Source organism: Prionailurus viverrinus, chromosome F2 (genome assembly GCF_022837055.1).
Source record: "Prionailurus viverrinus isolate Anna chromosome F2, UM_Priviv_1.0, whole genome shotgun sequence".
Taxonomy (NCBI): domain Eukaryota; kingdom Metazoa; phylum Chordata; class Mammalia; order Carnivora; family Felidae; genus Prionailurus; species Prionailurus viverrinus.
The window spans coordinates 52,730,409-52,754,679 of NC_062578.1; the positions used below are offsets into that span (position 1 = coordinate 52,730,409).

General features: G+C 36.4%; 1 protein-coding gene across 4 annotated transcripts in view; it reads right to left on the bottom strand.

Moving 5' to 3' along the window:
• The window catches only part of ANGPT1 (angiopoietin 1), a 242,237-nt gene that overhangs the window by 21,524 nt on the left and 196,442 nt on the right, over positions 1 to 24,271 (bottom strand). For all 4 annotated transcript variants that reach the window (XM_047842771.1, XM_047842770.1, XM_047842772.1 and 1 more), the window contains exon 7: positions 15,746 to 15,912. In XM_047842771.1, the coding sequence (XP_047698727.1) occupies positions 15,746 to 15,912 (167 nt within the window). The remainder of the gene's footprint in view (positions 1 to 15,745; positions 15,913 to 24,271) is intronic.

Here is a 24,271-nt window from a genome sequence, read left to right on the forward strand (position 1 = left end):
AATCCATAGCACAATTTTAACATAAAAAAAAAGATAAGAAAGAAAAGGGTTTTCATCAGTCATTTGAATGTGCTGGGAATATCAAGTGAAAAGACAGACAATGAAGTTATTTGGATATTAAACATTTAAGATAGATTTTATTCCTTTTATTATATTAGTATTTGAAGCTGAAACTCTTTATGTTTTAAATGCCCTTTTGTTAAGTATATAAAGTTCTAGTGGAAATTACTAAGTCTGGAAACCCTGAGATACAGGAAAGAATATAAATTTATCTTACCACAAGGGGAGACTTGAGTCCTATATTATATATATACACATATATGTGTGTGTGTGTGTGTGTGTGTGTGTGTGTGTGTGTATTCTATCTTTTTTTCAAAATAGTATTTTTGAGATAAACATTTTATTCTGTCTAGTTCGGGACTGTCTAGTGTATCTTGTTCTTTTAAATGATGAGAGCTTTACTGTTTTGGTACCTTTCTCCCTATCTTCACAATTCCAAAATGAGCCAATCTTCAAGACAAGCACAAATATTGCAGAGGATGCTTCCTCTCTTCCTTCTCCTCTAACTTGTCATTCCATAGATAAATTGCTTCTCTTGTGGCACATCTCATTTTGCCTACTGTAGTATTATTACCTACATGTGTGCTTTCTCTTCCTTACCATATTATAAGCCAGCCATCTTTATAAACTCCATATACTATAAACACAACAGGCATACAATAAATATTTGAGTCAATTATGAACTAAGTTAAAATTGTTTAGAATTTAAGTTTTACCCATTCAAGATATGGCTTACATGTAATAACATTTTAACTATAATTTAATTATGTTTTACAATTCAAGCCCCCTGGGCATTTATTTTCTGATGTGAAATTTGCCCAATATTAATGACTTTAATAATCTGATGAAATTATATTGGGATACTGCTATAATGAGGATGTAATTCATTTGTATCTGTTGATATTTGAAGAAATAGCTCATGAAATAACCCATTAAAATAAATACTGGGGAGTCCATATGAGAAATGAGACCATTGAGTTTACAAAGGGACCTATATCTGTACACGTGTCTCTATCACATAATTCCCTCTGGAACCTAGATATTCACTTAGAAATCTGTTTCAAAAGCTTTACCTTAGGGTTCCTGGGTGGCTTAGTCGGCATCCGACTCTTGATTTTGCCTCAGGTTGTGATTTCATGGTTCATGGGTTTGAGCCCTGCATTGGGCTCTGCACTGACAGCACACAGCCTGCCTGCTTGGGATTCTCTCTCTCTCCCTCTCTCTGTCCCTGCCCCACTTGTTCTCTCTCTCTCTCTCTCTCTCTCTCTCTCTCTCTCTCTCTCTCATCTCTACCTCTCTACAAATAGATAAATAAACTTAAAAATTAAAAATATCTTCACCTTGTTTGTTAGAGGACAGAAGGTTTGTTTTCCAATGTTGGATCTAGGGCTGCAATCTCTGTTGGAGGAGGCTCTATGAAGTCAGTGTCATTATGTACAACACTGTTTTTCAAATGTTGGAGCTATATTGTCTTACTCCATAAGTGAACATAATTATTTATTTGTTTGCAAGAGCCTGTCAAGGAGTATGTGAGACAATGATAGGAAAATATCTAAAAAAAAGTCAGTCCACGTATGAAAATATAAGTGAATACATCCTACAATAGACAGCTGCATGGCGATGACCTACATTCATAGATATAAATCTATATGTAGCAGGAAAAGTTCAAAAGAAGTTTCAAAAGAAAAGAGGGTGCAAGTAGGGTGATTAAAGACCTAATAATGTGAAGTTTGACTCGCCAAAAATGAAGACTATGACAGAGATTTAAAGATGCTTAAAAAGACATAAAGATCAAACAGCTATAGGTGGTGTGGTACAAAATATGAATGAACAAAATGGATAACAATAAAGTCATTAGTAAAAATTCTTCTTTCTTTCCTTTCCTCATACTCCACACACACACACACACACACACACACACACACACACATGGATAAATAAAATATTCGCTTCTGAAGAGTAAGATTATGTCATGTACATGTGTGCCTCCAGAATTAGAATAACAGAATAGAGTTTGGAACTTAACTTTCTGGATTTGCAACCTAGGTAATCTTTGTGATCCTCAGTTGCCTCGTCTGTAAAATGGCTCTAAAAATTATTATGTTCTTTTAATACTGTCCTGAAGATTAAATGAGGTGATACATAGAAAATCCTTAAAGGATTGTTACAACTTAGGGAATCAAACTTCCCTAACCAATAACCATAAAATACACAGTAGCTCAGGAAACATAAGTTATATGAATAAATCTAAATTAAATTAAAATATATATGGTATTGATAGATATACATAAACATATGGAGAGTGATGGAAATAACGAGACAGAGATGCAGCTAATTAAAGACGTGCATGTAGGTAGTAAGCTGGAGAAATTAAAAATGAAATTTTCTCAAATTCATAAGGTGCCATTTCCTTTGAAAATTATTCTCGTTCTATATAGAGCAAGCAGAATACTAAGTACAAAGGACAAGAAACTTGCTGACTAACTACTTAGTTTAAGGTCTATATTATTTTTTTAACATTTATCTATTTTTGAGAGAGAGAGAGAGAGAGAGAGAGAGAGAGAGAGCATGAGTGGGGAAGGAGCAGAGAGAGAGGGAGACACAGAATCTGAAGCAGGCTCCAGGCTCTGAGCTGTCAGCACAGAGCCCAACGTGGGGTTGAACTCACAAACCATGAGATCATGACCTGAGCCGAAGTCAGACACTTAACCTACTGAGCCACCCCAGCACCCCAGGTCTATATTATTTTTAACCCAGATGCCTGAATAATGATCCTTTAGTTCAAATGTTTATTCTTTATAAATTAAAATTTCAACTTTTTGAGAATCTTATGTTTCTTTTGACATAATAGGGTGCTTTATTGGCTGAATCCAGCATGTGATTTTTTTCCCCTTTCTTTACTCATAATTGATACTGGGGAAAAAATCCCTGAAAATGATCACCCATAGCAACTCATCCTGTAATTGTCAACCTTCCTCCCCAACAGCTCTCTTCATCATATTCAATCTTCCTGAATTGGTGTCATTTGTTCTTAGATGGAATTGGATTATTGAGTAATTGGCAGCATTGCTGTATATCAAACTAACCATTATGCTAAGAAGGAGTGTGTTATCTTATTTGCTTCTTAAGCCTCAGATGCCCTGAGGTAGCTGTTATTTATTTTTGATCATGTTTAGTGGAAGATGTGTAAGTGAAAAATGTTTGAGATAGTGTTGGTCATGGGAATCTGTGCTCTGATTGAGAAAGATAAATTTCCAGTTTTATTTGTTCTCTGTTTCTGATTGGTTTTCATTATACATGCATAAATTGCATGGTAAGTTTCCACCTATTTGTTTTCACAGCATACATTTTAATGTCTCTCCCTTGATTTACAAATATTAATATAATGCAGAACTCTGTAAAAATGTGTTTATCAGCCACCCATATCTCCTCAAGGTCTTCACACTGGAAACACTGTTACCAGCTATCCCGGTTCCAAAGTCCAGTAAAATACAGTTTTCAAAGTTTCTCAATGGCATGAAGGTTGCCTGTGTTCAAAACTCAGGAGAAATTCTTCCTGTAAGGAAAATAGAGAACTAGCACACTGTTATTTCTGTGCCTCTTCATAGTGCTGAGAGAGTACACTCTATTCTGTACATGTAAAGATAATTTTCATGAAGTCTGTGACCATGAAACCATACTTTCCAAAGTTCATAAATACACACTGTACTCATTCTCTAGTTTTAGTTCTAAATACAGCAAAGTTCTTCCAGTATTCCTCCCCTTTTCTAAGAATATGTAGAAAAAAATGAGTGCCAAATGAATTATATGGCACTAAGACCTCTCTAAAAAAATACAAACAGTCCCTTAAACATACTTCAATTCCCCTGGGGTCATGTGTGGCTGACAGAGTCAGCTCTCCATGAGTGGATCACTGACTGGACACCCTTCTTGTGCCCAAAAGACCATGGCCATCTAAAAGAGTTTATGGGTTTGCTTTTTTCCTCCCTAAATTAAGTCGAGACCTTGTAAAACTTGTGATTGAAACTGGTGATTTTTTTAGCATAAGCAAGTTCAAGGGAGGTAGGTTTGTTCTCATTTTAATGTCTGTTTAAAGAGCAGCAAGAAACTTTCTTTCCAGCATCCCCTAGGGGAAGACAGAGGGAAAGGGTGAGTAGAATGCTGAAAGCCATTGAGAGGCATTGTCTGAGGTTTCTTTGCAAAGAGGAAATACTTTCTCTTGTTGTACTTGGATAATGTGTTGCTATAAGTTCTACAAATAAGGCTCCAGTGTGCATAAGCAGATTCTTCTGTTGACCAAAATCATCAGTGTGCTTATTTCTCTTCAAAATTACTATAAGATAGTATCCAAACTCCTTATCATGGAACATGGCCTTCTGTTTTCTGTAGCACAGTGAACTCCCACATATGAGATACTTGCTATTTTCTAACTGGTGCAGGCTCTCTCCCATCTCTGGGTCTTTGTCCATGTTGCCTCTTTGGCTGGAATCTTATGACCTTTCTGCTTCTGCCATCATCCCCCATACTTTCTCCTTGAACACCTACTCATATTTCACAAATCCCCAAGGATTTCCTCTGTGAAGCCTTTCCTTGTACCCTTTAATCTCCTCCAATGTATCTCATCCATCCTCAACCCCAGCTGAATAGACCACTTTTCTTTATTACCCAACTAGAGTCTAATTCCAAGTGTTCTTACCCCTGGACTTTGAGTGTGGAGTTGAATCACACAGAAATGTAAACAAAATTCAGTTTTTTCAGTTATTCTGGGGAGAAGATCCATAGTGCCATCATTTTTTTAAAAAGGTCCATGATTCTTTGATTAAAAAAATAAAGACATGCTACAACATACTGCAGCTGCAACTTTTGTTTGAAGCCAGCTATATCATGTTTTCTTCTATCTTCTAAACTATCAGCACCACAAGACCAGCAAGGATGGTGTCTCCTCTTAGAGTCATTAAAGTTTTAGTTCTGCATCAACATCACCTGGGTGGAGTTGGTAACACTGACAGATCTAAGATCAGAATCTCTGGATATGGAACCCAGAAATCTACACTTTAAACAAACACCCTAGTTGACTATATGCACACCCTAGTTGACTATATGCACACTCTATATGCAACTAAATAGTATCAGGGAAATATTAGCAACATGATAAATTTTTGATGACTAGCTGGCTCGACAAATAAATGAATGCAGACTCTGATTTCAAAATAATTATAGTAACTTTTAAGAGAGTAGTTTTAGTGAAGTTATATAGATTAAAGCAAAATTATACTCAGTTAAGAAATGAACAGAATAATAATGTATATTAGACAACTACATCTTTAAAATTATTGTTTTTAAAGGAAATATTGACTTGATGTTTCTCATAATTAGAGTACCTTCTGGATTAGAAGATGTCAAAGAAACATACACCATTCAGATGTAATTCTTCTGCTAGGAACACAGGGTGTACTTTAAGAATCAGATTATAAATAGGTACCAACTATTCATTTGATCTTTAATCACATCTATTATTTTTAAAGCAGAGTTCATTGAAATAGTTCTTTTATAACAATGATGTGACCTTCAAATTTGTATATAATGATCAGACTTAGAAAGTTCTCTCTACAATTGATTAAGAAGGTATGTGAGGGAAAGGAAGTTGAAGCCTAAATATGAATAAAACTAAAATCTTTATGCAGCTATTTAGTTGAACTTCTAACTGAGCCAGGTAATAAAATAGTACTTTTGATTCTTTCAATAGAGAATAAGCATATCAGCATAAACACTGGCCTTTGTTTGTTAGCACCAAGAGACATATCTAAGCACTTTGCAGATATTTTAAATATTTAGCTGAATACTTTATTTAATATTAAAGCTGAATGTTATGATGCTACTATTAAACAAGATTTGTAGTTGATGCATTTAATGTTGATATTTATTGATACTTGGCATAATTATTTATAATGCTTTTACGATGTTTATGATTGAAATGGGTAAAGACTCTTAGAAAAGAAATAAATCATCTAGAGAGAAAAAATTATAAGTTACAGAGTAATAAATATTTTATACTTTAATTGTCACAATTTTGAAGTTTCTACTCAAAAAGTATAATTAACTAAATCTTGTAATTTTCATTAAGCTCTCAGTTATTCATCCATGATGAATTCTATAAAATCAATGTTTACTGACACCTAGTGGCAGTTATCAAAATTGTAGGCAGAGAACCTAGTTCTTGTAGCCAAAAAAACTACCTATCAGTGTCAACAACACAGTATCCTTTTTCAAGATCAGTTGGCCTACAAAACAAGGTACGTTGTCTTTCTATTTTGTTAATATCGTATTTCATTTGCTTGGCATCATGCAATACAGAAATTCTTGCACATCATTTACAGGTAAAGAAAACAAAACAAAACAAAACAGAAGAGCCTAGAGCTGAATAGATCAGGGAAATGAATCTCATCCAAGCAACAAACCAAAACCTAAAGGACATAGCACTTTATGAAAGTCTTACACGGAAATTGGCATATGCCATCACTCTAAACCATAAACGTCTGAGGGCAGGAATTTTGACTTGTTGATTTCTGATTTCCAGCATCTAGATCAATAAATGCCAAATAGTAGCCAGTTGTCTGTTGAATGAACAACAACCAAAAATCCTTGTTGATATGTCTTTCATATATTTATTAGACAGCGCTTCCTTTCCAGTCACATGTCAAACCTTGTGGAGAGATCCCTGCACTCCTAGAGGGGGCAATCTAGGGAAGAGCCAAATAATAGTCAATTACAATCCAGTGTAATAAGGAGTCTGATAAAGATATGCACAGAGCACAGTGACAGCAGAAAGAAAGGGGTTCTTATCCAATGTAGGAAGCATAGCTCTTCAGATCAAGCTGAGGCTTGAAGGATAATGAAAATCAAGTCAGCCACAGAGTTTTGAAGCTCTTAAAGAATAGGGGTTGAGTTCTGTGGGTTTTGTTTCACTCATAATGCCTTGCATATTGTTGTTGTTCATATTTATTGAATGAAATTGATCAAAACACTGAGTGAAAAAAAAATTGACTGAAATGTGAAAGACCATTTCAAATGAGCTGCCCTCAGAAGCTATCATTAGCTACCAGTCCTAAATCTCTTCCATATTACGAGTTGTGTGGCTATCCTCTTTGCTCTTAGCATTATGCTTTGTTCCTGTCCCCTTATACTCCATGCTTAGGCAAAAGCTAATAACCATTTACATCAATCTAACCATAGACCTAGCAAGACATACCGGGTCTCATTTATGAGGCTTAATATATGCTATTCCCTCTTCTATCTCCAATTTTGACTATTTTTCTAGCTAATTCCAATTTGCCATTTGTATGTCAACTTAGGCTACCCTGTGGAAGTCTTCTCAGCTTCCCAAATTGGTTAGATCCCCCTATTCATGCCATACTCGTCTTTATTGGTGAACTCACTGTGTTCACGGTATTGTAACTGCCTGTTTGTCTATTATCTGCTCCTTCCCCTATCCTCATCACACATGTGTAGGCACATGTGTAAACACACATACATATCTGACTGCTGAAATCCCTGTGGATATTTTATCCTAGGATAGCACATACTAGAACATAACAAATATTTTATTCCTTGAAAACAGAGCTTTCATCTTTTCAGTAGTGGACAGCACTAGGAGGACTCCCAGTAGTGGGATCACAGGTCATCTCTCTAGACTATTTCCTTGAGGCAGAGCTAGCTCTGCTTCTAACAACTCTCACCAACCTAGAAGTTTCTAGAATAGCAATTGTCTGAATCCCAGCATTAGTTTTTCTAGAGCAGGAATCCTCTGGGAATCTTAGACCTAACAGGACTGGAACATTTGTTTTGTTGGCTTAGAAAAATCCAGGACTCTAGAAACTGGCATTAATCTACTTTAATAAAATCAAGGGATTTTCCTGACCATTAGAAGACCTGGAGAGGTACAAAGTGACTTTGTAAGATCATTCCTTTCTCCTTATGAATATTTTGTCTCGGTCAGAGTATAAAATACAAATTATGTTGAGTAAAACATTTTTTTCTCTGTTTCAGGAAGGAACTATAACAAAAATTGTAGTCTAAATATAGTAAGATAACTCCCACATTGGAGACATTATTTGGAAATACAAATAAAATGACTTAAAGCCTTGAGTTTGCAATCTAGGCTAAAAATTCAAGAGGGTAGAAACAGCCAGAGGATTCCCTATTTTTTTTTCTACCTTGATCAGTCCAGAAGTGCTGTAAAAAATAACTTTCTTCTTGGTATTTCAACACATCTGCTACTGGTTCTAGCCAGGACTGTATAGCCCAGAGGATCAGAGAAATGAAAAACATTTCACTACAGAGAGTAAAACAAGTTTTGCAATACCTACAAAAATGCAGGGCTTAAATTTATGTGGGAGGCTCTAGAGAATTCTTTTCACTCTACACTAATTTGTCCTTGAAATACATACATGACATGGGAGTATTTTAATGATAAAAAAAAATAAGATTTTGGAATTGAAAAGATTTCATTCTTACCTTCTTATTTTACTTCTGAGGACCTGAGACTTGGAAAAGTGAAGTAACTTGTCCAAGGTCATTCAGAAAATAACTACAGATCCAAGGCTAGAATTCATGGCTCTTAATTCCCAATACAAGGCTTTACCCATTACATCAAACTCTTCCCCAATAAAGATGTTGGCCAAAAGTAAATTTTGTGCAGAAATATATTTAATGGCTAAATTATTTTTAAGGTTTTTTTTTGACAATTTTTTCCCCAAACATTCCATTCATCTCTTCATGTGGAATCTCTTCAGAACAAGGCTTTAACACATAAATAGTTTCACCCTGAAGGTATCATTCTTCCCCAACAAATTACATGGAGATAATAAAATATGGAGAATATTCTTAAACTGTGCATCAATATTATAGTAAGATTGTAATTATAAGATGAAAATTGTAAATGGTTAAACATTATCATTCATACTTTATTAATAGAGATTTTCTGTTGGTTCAAAGAGGGGTTACCTTTAAGCTTGTCATTATACTATCCGTGATAAAGGATTTAATAATCCAGTTAATACCATGGTAAGATAAAAGAATTAACTTTAGGGAACAAAGTGTAACCAAGAGTAGAAAAAAAATTAACATGTAAAATCACTTGTGTAATAAAACATGTTCGATAAACTGTGCCTTTCTAACAAGGCTGAAATTTTTTCATGTAATTTTCTTTTTATTCATATACATTAAAGTAGCACAACTAAATTTTCTCCAATTGGTAAATCTTTACTTTTTTAGCTATAATAATATAATACAACACTTTTTAAACTATGCTTTACAAACATCTGAGGTACTAGCAATGAAAGGGCCAAAAGGATATTGTAGTAGGTCCCCACACTTTAACCAAAATGGATACGCTTTATGGGTTTTACACATTATATTTTGTAAGAATTTTCTTTAAGAGATTACATATTCCATTGCAAAAATGAAAACAAAACCTTAAGTGAATTAAACTTAGCCAAACCAATAATGGGACAAATTAACTCTTTGTACCTTTGGATGTGATAAAATGGGAAGTACATAATATTGTTTATACAGCATTCTCACCAAAAAGATTTAATTTGAATCTCATCAGGAAGAAATAATAAGGTGAATCCAGAAAGAGACATTTCTGAGGAACACTGACTGGGATTTTTTAAAAATATTTATGGTAGGTATGTGGTAGACTATTCTAAGTAAAAGTTGACTGAAGAGATCACAGATGAAATGAGTGAACCTGGACTGGGTCTTGAAGCCAAATTAACAAACAGACAAAAATCCCAATCAGTAAAACATTTCTGGGACAGTGGAATATGGATTTTAATACAGAATATAATTAATTTTCTTATCAAAACCAGTAATAAATTTCTTGGGTGTGATGCAAATTGAAAAAAAAATATGTAAATTTTTTTTATAGTTGCATGGCATTTAAATTTGTCCAATACAAAGTATGTTTGCATACTCTTTTTGCTTGGATCTCCATAACAAATGGTGAGGATGATAGGAGAGAGGGCATTATTCCCACTTAAAGATGACAGAACTGAGGTATTAAAGTAACATGTAAATTGCCCGCGTTATATAGCTAGATTAAACTACTGTCAACTTGGTTAATCTGGGAACTATGTTTCCCAGGATATCCCTCCTTGTTCGCCAAAAGAGGACTTGGTGTGAGATTTGGAAGGTGGGAGGAAGCAGAGGCCTGAATCTGACCATCAGTCAATATGGAAGAGATGCCTGTCAGTTCCCAGCTTGTCCTTTTCCACTCTGCATCCAGCCTGCCTTCCCATGCTGTCAACAGTCCCAGACCTGTCAACAGATGCTTGATTGGTAGCATAGCTACCCTGAAGTGACATAGTTCCTTAGATCTCCCCCTTTGTGGTCCTCCTCTGGTGGCTGGACATGCTTGTTTTCTTGGATTTCCCTGCAAGCTCCAGCTGGTCCACTGCTATGCTGGGACCTTCACCTTTCAGACCTTCACTATCCCAGTTCATCTCACAGTTGTGCAAGGTGTAATCTGTATAACAAATCTCTTATTTCCACAGTGCTTATCATAGCTCTGTTTTTCTGAACACGGATACAACCAACTTGGTTTTGTGGACATGGAAGCCAGACTTCACTATTTAATAGCTTCCACATCTTCTGATTCCTATTCCAAAACACTTTCCAATAGATCACAGTATCTCGCCACACCCACAATTAATCTGTTATTTAATTTTTTTTAATGTTTATTTATTATTGAGAGACAGAGAGAGGCAGAGCGTGAGCAGGGGAGGGGCAGAGAGAGAGGGAGACACAGAATCTGAAGCAGGTTCCAGGCTCTGAGCTGTCAGCACAGAGCTCAACGTGGGGCTCGAACTCACAAACTGTGAGATCATAACCTGAGCTGAAGTTGGACGCTTAACTAACTGAGCCACCCAGGTGCCCCAATTAATCTGTTATTTTTAAAGCATTTGTTGTGGTGGGGGTAGTTGTGTATTTGCTTTTTAAACTCCGAGTATTAGGGCCATCAAAGTTTTCATGAGAACTAAAAGGTCACTGTAAGCCCTAAACTGATGTTTCCAGCAATTTGATATTTCCTCTTACTGAAGTATTTATTAGAGAGACCAAATTTATCAAAGAAATAAAGGGGCATAAAATAAAAAAGAAATATATACAGAAAAGTAATTCCATTCTAGAAAACAATTTTTGAGCTGCAACTTTACAAAAACTTAATTCATAGGACAGAAAATTGAGAATAAGAGATAAGATAATGCCCATGAACATTCAAATTATTAAAGACAGAAATAGAATCAGAAGAAACAAATTTTATCTGTTAGAATATGTGCTTTGAGTGTATTTAGTTCTAGAAATTGGCTTCTGTATTTCCCTTTATTGAGGGATGGCCATATGGTGCACACTTATGATATTGAACCTCAAATAACTTCTACTCATCTCAGTACCTGTGACCGTGTACCATGCCTATTTTTTTCAAGTGAAAACAAGGTGTCTGATGCATAGTATCTGCTCACCAAATATTAGTTATTAACTATCACTTAACATTTTTGCTAACTTAGATATATTATCTTGAATTTTGATGAAAATGGTTCCTATTCTCAAGAAGCTTAGAAATAGTAGAAAAGGGAAACAAGCACAGTTATTTAATAAATACTTGTTAATGACTTATAATAGAATGTGGATACTGGATAGTTCGTCACAGACCCATTAGGGATCTATGGGAGCACAAAACATCCAAACTGGCCTATGTGAAGATGATGCATTTCTTGAGATCAGTGTAGGGAGATTTATAAAGGAGGGCTCTCAGGATCAATCCCCATGGCAGAATGAAGAAAGCAATACTGAACAGAGAGAGGATGAATTCACACACAGTTACTGTAGAGGGCTTGGCTAATCCCAAGTGGAATTCTGAACCTGGGATGGCCCTTCAGAATTGTCCCAAACTGGGGCAAGGGGTCCTTTATATACTCCTGTATTGACTAGTCATTGGATGCAATCTGTCTGCAGGACAGTGACCTCGGGTGATGTGACTTTCTTCAGCCACAGGCAATGCTCAGGCAGGGGACTCTGGCTACAGGCTGTAAACCCGCAACATTCCTGGAAGGTGAGAGAAGGAGCACTATAGTTCCGAAGGGAGGCTAGGAGTGAGTTCATCACAACACATACCATAACATGTATTGGGGAAAACTTCCTGATATAAAGGAGAATCTTATGGGTTTATAAGATGTATCTAAGTCAAGTTTATATGTGTGGGTGCCAATATAACATAACCAGAGACACAGAAGGTTTAGGGAAATTGCAAGTAGTTTCTGGAACATAATCATAATGAGGAGTATCTGGTCAGGTGAGGTTTCTGGGAGAGTGTATTAGTGAAAGCTGATAGTTGTTGGGAAAGTGTATTACTGACAGACTTTAATCTGTAGATATTTGAACATTGATGAAATATATGAAGGAGGGCAGAAACCAAAGTCAGATTATCTTTTAGAAAAACCATTCCCAACAATAGTGTGGATGATATATTTGAGAGCATCAAGATTGGAGGCAGGAAAGCTGTACAATAGTTTGGGTGTTAGATGATGAGGACCTGAATAATACTACCTCTCTAGAGGAAGTATTTAATAATTTCACATTAATTGTGTGTTATTTTACATGATGTGTTTATCATGACACTCTCACATTATTTTTTCCTTATATATATTCTCCTGGGTTCCATAGATTTTATTTTCTATCTGAGAAAATCATTTGGGAGTTTCCTTAGAGAATAAAAGGAAAGTGTGTGTATTCTATGTACATTTGTAAGCTTATGTATCCATTCAACAACACTTACTTTTATCAGTTTGTGTCCAGAGCATGAGAAAAAAATTTTAAACTTAGATTTACACATTATGACCACAGCTATTATAAGTTTCCAAAATAAAATTTGTTAAGATAGAATACTTAAAAAAAAACTGTCAAAAAATCATCTGAATTTAATTTGGAGGAGGAAGAAATATTGAAAAATTAAAAAAAATAAACCAAAATCCTAATATGAATTCCATAGTTTTGTTTTTAGTTGATATTTACTTGAGTTTGAGCAGGTCAGTTGACCAAAGCCTCGTTTCCTTCATATTTAAAATGTGTCTAGTAACACCTACCTCAAAACTTCAGTGTGAAGACTGAATCCTTAAAGTGTTAAAAACCATTTCATAAATTATAAAACACTACACAAATGCTAGTGTTAATCCTTTTAATGAATTATCACTGAAATTAAGAAATTCCTTCTTAATTCAGAAGAAAGAGAAATAAGTGGATGAGAAGCAGAGGCAAAGTCGGACTTCTGGGCTCTAACTTCAGGCCACACCTGGTGTTATTGGACTTGAGTGAGTGATGACACAGGTGGGGAGGGGAGTCACAAGGGTGTACTCCCTTTTCAGGCTTCTGTCTGATTTTCTTCGAAAGAGTAAATAGGACCATTTCATAGTGTGCTTATATTAAGCAAGCTTTCACCAGAAAAGGCATTACGTTTTAATGAATTCTAATTTCCCATTTGATGCCAATATGAATCTTATACTCAACTGCATGAGAAGGTGATGGTTACAGACTTATTTTCTGCTGGGTCCTGCCGAGAGAGAGGGCCAGAGTCACCAACTTTACTACAGCAGTGTGCCTATCAAGGTTCACAATTCTCTCAAGAAAAATGGGGATCCCAGAGTGCATGCCTTACTCTATCTGGGAAGACTTGCTTTTCAATCATAAATCTGCATCATATGGGAGAAGATCAGAATCATACATCATAGGGACAGGAAATGATCAATGAGGGCAGTGGGGCATTCTAAGAGGAAGTAAGTGCTCCTTCCTCACACAGATGCCAGAATGACATTCATACCATGCACCCTGAAGCCTACTTTGGTTTCTGACAATCTTCCTAAACCTGTCCATGCACTCTTTGTCTTAACACCACCCCAGCCTCACAAGCACATGTGTATGCATGCAAACACACACACACACACACACACACACACACACACACACACACCCCTACAAAGAACTGAGAGACATTTTGGAAAGGAACCAAAGCAAATTCTCCAGGAGCCTAGAAAAAGACTAGACTAATTATTTGCTAGTCCTATTGTCAAGCTGTCTGACATTAGCCAAGTTCCATATAGTTTCAAGTTTCAGGTCAAAACATTTACATAAGAGTACCCCTGATGTTTTACAGTGGTTTCTCTTGTTATAAAACTCCCCAAATATTGACCTCCTTGGAAACACATCTTCTTACACTCCATTGCATTTTATAAATGTCTCTTCTTTGGTTTCTTGAGTTGTCATTAGGTACACCCTCACTACCCTCCCATGAGATGATGAAAACTCTTTAGATCTATTTCTTATCCCACTGTTGTGACATCATCACTGTTTGTTTAAAAAAACGATCCTTATGTCTCTAAGGATCCAATCCCCTACATAATCCATTAAAATAAAATGAGATATGTTCATCAAAATGTTGTGGATTCAAACCCTTAAAGAATAGCATGTCTCAGAAAGACACAAGCAGCAGAAACCGTGGAACTATAAGAGGGCCACACAGGTTGGAAAAACAGCAGAAGGCTTTAGTTGCTATCACTGCATTTTGCTTGAAGCTATGTGCCAACCCTTTAATGCACACAATCACGTTTCCAAGACTGAGGTAGAGTAGCTACAATATGGAGAGTTAAAAATCACTGCAACACTAATTTGCTGATTATGAAACTGTCACACGCAATTATTAAGGGTTTATATGTGCCAAGTATTGCATTAATAGGTAGTTATATAAAAGTAATGGAAATATGTTCCCTGTTGTCAAGGAATGCCAGCCAGTTATTTAGTGACCTAGCTAGTTACAAAGCTGGACTGTGAGGTCTAGGAGACTAGAGACCTTATCACCGACTGCAAAATTACCAGTGCCTGGTAGGGTTCCTAGAACATAGAAGTAACACAATAAGGGTTTGGGGAATGAATTTATCATCCTGCATTACTTGCTTAGCCATCTTTTAATTTTTTTTTTTTTTTGGACAGCGTACAAGCTGCTGAAAAAAAAATCAGGATGTTAACAAGAAAGTGTAGAATTTGTCAATTTGTACATCTACAATGATGTATTGTGTACATTGATGCCATTATTTGAATTTATTCTTGCCTTTACATTATTTTCCAAAAAATTCTAAATTATGCCTCACCTTATCTTTTACGTAAGTCATATAAAAACATAAACTTATACCTCCTCTTTGTCACTTTCAAAATAATGTGAAAAAATAACAATTTAAGAAAGGTGAATAAAATGTAAGTAGAAAATCATAGAAAGGAGTACTTATTCCAAGCCACTGAGTTTGAGTCAATTCTCTGCCATTAGTTTTATAGGTATGAATTCACTGCACCTATTTCACCACAATAACAGCAATAAAAACCACAACAACAATACTATTGTGCTTGACTTAATTCTTCATCCTCTAGTATCTGAGCCAACATCAAAATAGTCTGTGAAAATTCAAATTTAAAGCTTTTAAGAAGCCTTTACTGAGATTTTTGTATCCCTACCAAAGGCCTAAATGACCTAATTCTCATTCTGAAGGATGGCTCTCATCACTCTGTCTTTCACATCTTTCCCCTGAAACTAGTCAGTGGCGAGGCCCAGGACAGTTGGGCCCTAAGTCGAAGGAGGACTTACCTGTAGTTTTGCTTTTCATTTCCTATGTGGAATCGGTCGTATTGTGAATAGGCTCGGTTTCCTTCCCAGTCCATTAGCTCGATTCTTAGTGTGTACTGTCTCTGACTGGTTATGGCAAAAATAAACTCATTCCCCAGCCAGTATTCACCAGAGGGATTTCCAAACCCCTACAAAAGAAGATAGAGATGCAGCGGTTACTTCAGACAAAACCTCTTATCATGTTCAGTGTTAACTATATTCTAAATAATAATAAAACTTTCTTTAAAGGGAAAGACATTTTTCACACTTTTTTCCAATTAGTGACTCAATACTTTTCTGCTACATTTCTCTCCATTGAGGCTTATGTCTAATTCTTATTACAGTAAAGGCTGATATTCAAATCTGTATAGGTCAGATGATTTCAGATTAAATGCATCTGGTTAATAGGTTTCACCAGTAAACACTTCTCAGTCACAGACTGCTTTTGGAAATGTTTCTAAAATACTAGTTAATGGAACATTTTGAACATAATTCAAACGTTTTCAATGAATACTATCAGGATATTCTTGGACAAGATATTTAACAATATTATTATTGTTTTTGTTGTTGTTGCTGTTATTATTTTTCAGGAGTCAAATTATACTCAGATAATAACTTAAACATATTACTAGACCTTTGACTTTTCTAGCTTTAACATTTTCATTTTTAAATGTTAATAAGCAAACCTGTAAACCCAGGACTGGAATCATTTAAATGCTCTCTCGTTATGGATTTGGGTTTTGAGGCAGAAGGTTGACATGTAAGAGCTAGTGAGTGAGCCTAGCTGGCTGCTTTGCATCTGAATCTCAACATGGCTCTTATTTTCGTTAGGGCAATTCCATCCACGGATGTTAAATGTTCAAAAATAGTTTCTTTGTGGGTTAAAAAAAAGAAGTGGTCCCCCAAGGAAAGCCAACTTTCAATGTTGGTGATGTGAAACTACTGACATTCTAGATTAGGACATTCAGTTTTCGAATCCTCAAAAAGTATTCTTTGGCAACGCTTGAAGTTTAATGTAATTCTTGAACTGCATGTTTGTCTTACTGACCAAACCGTGAGCTCCTTGAGGACAGAAGCTGTGCTATATCTGTGAAGCCTCAAAGACTACAGAGTGTTAGCATACACCCAGTACTCCATATGCTTTATTGAAGTTTGAAGAAGGGAGGAAAGGAGGGAGGAAAACACTATAGCATTTAATAATGACATTCAGAGAAGTAATTAAACATAATTCTTGGAGTGGAGGCTCTGAGCACTGCTGTGGAGAGCTGTGGAACTACCAAGGTGAGGGCTGAGCCCCATGCAGAGACCCTGCACATCCAGGAAGAAAGCTCTGTGCTGCAGGCCAAGTTGAAAGGAGAGGCTTTCGCCATTGAGATGAAGGTGGAGCTCCAGTGGGTACAGGAAGTGCAAGAGCTAGAACTGGTCTGTCCCTGGGCCCAGCTGGAGCTGGAGGTGAACAAGGCCCAGCAGACAGCTGAATCAAGGTTAAGTTCAAGCAGATTACAGCGGCCCTGGGCCCCGGCACCATCAGGGACCTTGTTGTGGCTGGGCCAGAGATGCAGGTAAAACTGCTCCAGAGCCTGGGCCTGAAATCAACACTCATCACAGTCAGCTCCACTCGCATCAACCTCTTCAACACAGCCTTGGCTCTTCTGGGGCTAGGGTCTGAAGCCCAGCACCCAGGCCAAAAGGGAGCCTGTATGCCCAGCTCCGAAGAGGGCTTGCTTCTCTGGTATCCTCCTGCCCCTGAAGCTCCTGGAGACAACATGCTGTGCCTTAGCTCGTACTGCACTGACAAAACACTTCTGAGCATTTAAAAATAAAACAAACAAAATAAACAAAAAACAAACAAAAACAACATAATTCTTGTTGTTTAAAGTGCCCACTGAATCATGATCACTGGAGCTCTGGCTGAAAAAAAAAAATTCCTGGCTGCACAGAGAATCAAAATATTTGAGAACCAGCCCCATGGATCTATGTCCAAACAACCTCCCCATTTGTCCCATGCACGTTGAAATCTGAAAGACAAACCTCCAGGATAGCAGGATATACACCCTGATGTTTCAGAAAGAAACATTCTGTTAACGGAGGCAATCATTTATAAAGGTTTTACTTTTAAGAAGTGTGACGGTAGTACTGAGATAATCACAGCAATTCTCATTTTCCCAATACAGACGATAAAATCTGAAAATCTTGTTTTTTTCTTCAAATTTAATGTATATCAACTTTATAGAATTATAACTATAGTAGAAGTATTCTTAACAGATTTCTCCTTTAACAAACTTAACACACTCCTTCTTTGAAATATATTGATTGCCACACCTGCGGGGCTCAGTTTAAGTGCCAGACTCCTGATTTTGGCTCAGGTCGTGATCTTACGGTTCATGAGTTTGAGCCCTGCATCGGGCTCTATGCGGACAGTGCAGAGACTGTTTGGGATTATCTCTCTCCCTCTCTCTGCCCTTCCCCTGCTTGTGTGTGCTCTCTCTTTCTCTCTCAAAATAAATGAACTTAAAATATTTAAGTTTATGTATGCGTGTGTGTGTGTGTGTGTGTGTGTGTGTGCGCGCGTGTATGCCCAGAGGATACTAAATGCATTAAATGCATTTGTGTGCTACTGTCTCTGCCAATTGAGTTACTTACTAAACGTCAGTAGTGTTGGATCCCCAAACCATTTATGCCTGTTCTGTTATTGTTCTGATAAGATTTATAATGTTATGTAAATAAGTTCAGTATTAGTGGGAAAAGAGCCATTTGTTTTGTTCTGTTTTGTTTTTGATAAAACCTAATTTAAATATTAGGTTTGCTCAATAAAAGCAAATCACTAAAAAAATGCTTTAGAGTTATGTTTGTTACATTACTCCAAAAGACTAGAAAAATAATAAAACATTAGAAGATTTTAACTTACGTTGCTTTGCAGGTGTCTTATTTGCTCTAGTGAAAACAAAACACAAAACAAAAACAAAAACAAAAAAACAGAAGGTAGAACTTTGATGCATTTAATTATGGGAAAGTTCTAAAAAAGAACCACTGACCCACAATTCCAGACTCTGGCCCTACATTTTCAATAATGTGCAAATGAATATATAATTTTATACTTAAAATTAAAACAAAATTCATTAACATATAGAAGCACACTTTTAAGATTATTCCCAAATTTAACTTAGTTTTTAATTAACTCAACACTCTTCATTCAAATTGTACTGGTATATGCTCCTCTGAAGCATATATTCTCCCCTGAGGTCCTGTAGCTCAGAGCAAAGATATAGGACCCCCAGAAGTCAGTATTCCAGTGCTCCCTTGCTTCTCTGTTTCCGAGATGCACAAGTCATACTTTGCCAAAGTTCCACAGTGGCAGAGAATATCAGAGCAATTTAGGATGTGCTAAGAATTTTACACATTTTCGTGGCAGCAAGGCTACATACCAGAAAGAAGAGTGAAGCTTACCTTCTCCAATGAATAAGCAAAACAAAAAGCTACAGGGCACTGAAAGTCAAAGAATTAGCACATTCTCAGTTGCAGCAGCCACTGGGAGGAGAAAGAAGACTGCTGGGATTTTTCCTTGCATTTTCTTCTCAGCTTAGACGCGTCAACTCTCTAGCCACTTGAGGATTCCCTCTGGTGCGCAGTTAGAAGGGATTCAGCAATTATACTAAATGTGAATAAGGAAGCTGGGAATGATGAAGTGTTAAGTTTTAGGTCACATATTTCCATGCTGCTGAAAGCACTGCAGGGATAAAACTGCTCAGCTTCCCTAGGGAAAAAGGGCAGTGATCTCCAGTGAGCCTCAAAAACAGATTAGTGTCATTACTATGAGAGCCTCTGTCCCCAGCGTGGCACGCAGTCTTGTACCTCCTCTGAGTGGAGCTTAACATCCCTTCCTAAACAGTTTGCTTTTTCTGAGTGAAAAGAGAAGAAGAAGCAACTGAAAGGAAAACAACAAAATTTGATTTTATAAATAAAAATTCTATTCCATGCACCTTGCCAGATAAACTGTCTAAACATGGTGCATGGTGGGAACAAGATGTTCGGCTACAATGAATCAAAATGACTGTTAGAGAGGGAGGGTAGGGAGGGAACTTTCTAAAAGCTAAGGGCAGCCATGCAGAAAACACTGTTTCATCATGAAGATGAAAAATAAGTCAAAGAAGGGAAAATGGGTTCCCACATTAGTAAACTGTCTATTGCATAGTTTATCAGGCAGACTACAGATCTAATGACTAGAAATAAAGGCTTAGCTTTGATTAAGTATCTTCTACTCCCTATCTCTGCTCCAATTTGAAGCACTGCTCTGCCTCATATTTGCTGTGGAACCTCCGATTATTAGTTTTTAGCCTCAGTTTCCTTATCTGCAAAACAGGGATTAAAAATGTTGTTTCCATATATAAGGTTGTGAGAGAGAAATAATATACTGAAAGCATTTAGCTCAATGCTGACACATGAGAACAACAAAAATCTACTTGTTGTTATTATAGTTAAAGGATATATCACAATACATAGTAATGTTCTGTTTACTTGCCTCTCTCCACCAGACTGTGAGCTATTTGAGGAGAAGCAGGTTTCATTCTACTCTGTATGCAAAAGGGAACAAAAACAATCCGGGACTATGTCTTAGCCTGGAAATGAATAAGGGGATACTGAAACAATTATTTAAAAGGTTTTTAGATGCTAGGGACTACTGTATTCTTACAGCAAGTTGAGTGTTAGTTTATATAAATAAGTACTGTCATTTTAATCCAAGAATTATTAAATAAGAAATTAGGGGTGCCTGGGTGGCTCAGTCAGTTAAGTGTCCGAATCCTGACTTCAGCTCAGGTCATGATCTCATGGTTCATGGGATCAAGCCCCGTTTCAGGCTCCACACTGACAGCACAGAACCTGTATAGGATTCCCTCTCTCCTCTCTCTCTCTCTCTCGGCCCCTCCCAGTTTGCGTGTGCTCTGTCTCAAAATAAGTAAATAAACATTTTTAAAAATAAAGAAAAAATAAATAAGAAATTAAAACCCAACTGGTTGACGCTGGTTGACATAAACCAAAGTGTAGACTACTCTCTTATTTTTACTTCTGCTTCCTAATGGAGAGAGAAGCTGTGTCCTCCAACTGTCCCTTAGTCCTAGTTCTTTTCATCTCTTTCTGTCTATATCTCATAAGTTTTAAGAACTGCAAAAGAGGTAATTTTTGAGATTTTAAACTCATGCCAATAAATTCATAGCTCTGACAGTTGCTTTCAACCAGGAGTGCATATCAGAACCAGCTGTGGAGCTTTTTAAAAATAAGATGACTTAGTTCCCACATGGAGGTTCTGACTCAATATGTCTGGGGTGTGCTTAGAGATATGTATGCTTTTGAAAGGTTCCATGGATGAGTCTGCTTTGTACCATAGGTGGGGAATCATATAATTATGATGTGGAACAGCTATTCTGAATGCAAATGAGGAAGAATATAGTAACCAGATGAAATTATCTGAGTGGTACACAGGAAAGAGAGAGGCATAAAACTTCATCTTCATATGGAGCTCCACACCAGGAGACACAATTTGATAATGTATTATGGGACTGTCCTTGAAAAAAAAGTATGTTGATCCCTAAAATATAGAGATGGCCACATCCAAAAAAACCAGGCTCATACTTTATCATACACATACCGGATTACCATAGGTCTATATTTTACTCCCAAGAACCTGTAACATCTGTATAAATAAAAATAAAAGCTTATACAAATGTTAGTGCTAACACTAAAAAAGCAGCAAGTCTTTATCAAAAGAATAAAAAATGGTAATAAAAATCCGACAATGCTAGGCCATATCTTTTCATGGAAACTATTATGTTTAGTTACTTCAATCACAATCACATGTAAAATTTCAGATAGATTGTTAATCAATGTTCTTCCTCTTTTAGCCCTTTAATGAAAGGCAAAAACAGACACTGGAATTTAACCTAATCTAATACTTAAAGTCGGCCTTAAAAACTGCATATTGTTAAAAAAAAATACACACAGAGGAAAGATCAATATTCATTAATTTTGGCCAAGACCTGCAGAAATATTCAGTTTTGGTTGTATGTTCCCAAGTTAATAAAATAATTGTCTCTATACTTTGTTGCTTTTTTTTTTTTTGTCGGATAATGCTTCTAGGAAGTGTTGACTTTCTATAGCTGAAACACAATTGAAACCAGACACAGTCGATGTATTTTATGGGTTTCATCTTTTTTCCATACAAATGATTAAAGAAAACAGATATGAAGGCAGGGTTACTGATCTATGGCTTTTCAGAGGTGCTTTCATACACAATTCAATCATGTATCTCTTCCTGTAACTGCTGAGACATTCATCCCAAGAAAGATCAAAAGAATGATTTACTTCAACATTTTAAATTTCTTATATATATTTTTCTCTTTTTAATGTGAAGATGTTAAAAAGCAGTTGAAAATATGTTCTTAATTTCTTTCCAGAAACAAAGAGCTCTAAGAAGGTATGGTGCTCAAAGAACTCCCAGAAGGTATGGTGCTCAGACCGAATATTTGTGTCAGTAGGAAGTTCTGTTTATGGGGGTAATTGTTTTCAATACAAAGCCAGGTTGTCTCCAGGGCGTTAGTCACTACCTTCCATAAAGTTAGGCCACTAGAGTACTATTTGGAATTCCAAGCTGACTGGGCTTTATATATGCAAAAGTACTGCTGATAAGTGCCATTGCTGGAGGCCACTGAATGGTATCCTCCTGGCTTGAAAGAGTTAAAATGGTTCCCTAAGTGCCTCATTAAAAAGGCCCACTGCAGACTTCCCTCTCTGCAAACATCTTTACAAATCCATAAACCAGATTTTGCTGAATCCCCTCATAAGGAAGGTTAAGTGAAAACAAAGCTCAGGTAAAAGGCTTTTGTAGGCTTAAAGCCAATGTTAAGAATCAAATAAGTTGCAAATCTTCCCTGGTGAGAGAGGTTTAAAAATAATAAATTACAACATGAATTTGTAATTCATGTGCTGATAATTTTAACATATTGTTCTGGAAACCTTATGAGGCAAAAGGCAGCCCATAGATATCAACCAGAATAAAGGGAAGGAGAGAGGCAAGGCAGAAAGGAAGGCAGGATGAAATTTTATTTCTGTACTCAGCACTCAAGAAAGAGGTGAAGCATCTTAGTGTATAACAGGAGACTCGTGAAGATTGAGGAGGAGGTGGGGCATGCCAAGAAGTTTGTGTTTTCCCAAAGGATCCAACACCCTAGCAGCCAGTTCTTCTGATGTTAGGAACAGAAGTGGGTGTGACTGAGAAGAGTTGGCGGAAGGAACCTACATCCACTCTTGTTGGGAGTCCTTATTTTGTCCAGAGGTAAAAATCTCTGGAGGAAAACAATGGGAACACTTTCTACCATGTGTTTTGGTGAAAGTTAACCAAGTTGTGACATGTGATGAATTCTCTCAATTAAAACAAAAAATCAGTCAGACTCATTTTTGCCAAAATGTTTCAGATTTTGGCACTTCTCTCAATTTTCTGACCATGTTGAATTGACACTCAGCTGATAAATTGTTCTAGTTTGAATGAAATAGGATAGTCTTTGTATTTAAAAAAAGGGGGGGAGGGGTAAACTTCCCCAAAGCTATAATTAAAGAATAATTCAGTCTCAGTCAAACATCAAAAAACGTTGCTTAAAATACATAAATACTTATAAGACATGAATCATTGCCATACTTCAGGTCAGTCTGTCTTACTTAATGTGTCTAGTTTGCCAAGGCAGCAGGTGCTTACAAATAATAATTCAGCATTATGGAAAGTCACCATGATGATCACTTTATATTCATTTTTCTATTATCATTGATATTAATAATAATGTTTTTCAGATTTGCCTGAACCTGTATCTACAGTCTGATTCTCAGATGACTTCTTCACATTCCGTTTTAGTGGTTTAAATAATCCTGAGATAAGATAGTTTGCAAAATAGTATTTTTGGCAAGTAAAAATTTTGCACTCTTTGATGTCTTATTCTTGGGTACTAACTACTGTTTATTGAAAATGTAGTATGTCAAGTGTTTTATTTATATCTAATCCTCACAACATCCCTGCAAAGCAGGTGAGGTATTATCATTAATGTCCCCTTTTAACTGGTGAGTAAGTTAGGTATAGGTTAAATGATTTGCCAAAAACACTCCATTTGCAAATGGCAGGGTGAAGATTCAAACTGTTGATATAGACATAATGCAAGGCCCCTTTTTTTGAGAATTTAGATGAAATGTTTCCCATATGTTCTTAGAATCACATAAGTAGAAAGAGACCTTGAAGTGGAACTAATATTCTCTGTTATAATCTGGTGATTTACATTCTACTGGAGTGTTTCCACTGAAGAGAGGTCTTCACCACTTAATAGGCAGTCCATTCATGTTGGAAAGAATCATCAGAGACTTTTGTTCATACTCAGTCAAATTTTGCCTCTCTGGAATGTTCTTCCACTCATTATGGGGCTTCCTTCTTTAAAGCAGTGTTAAAATTTAGATTCTAACTCAGGGATGGAGCTT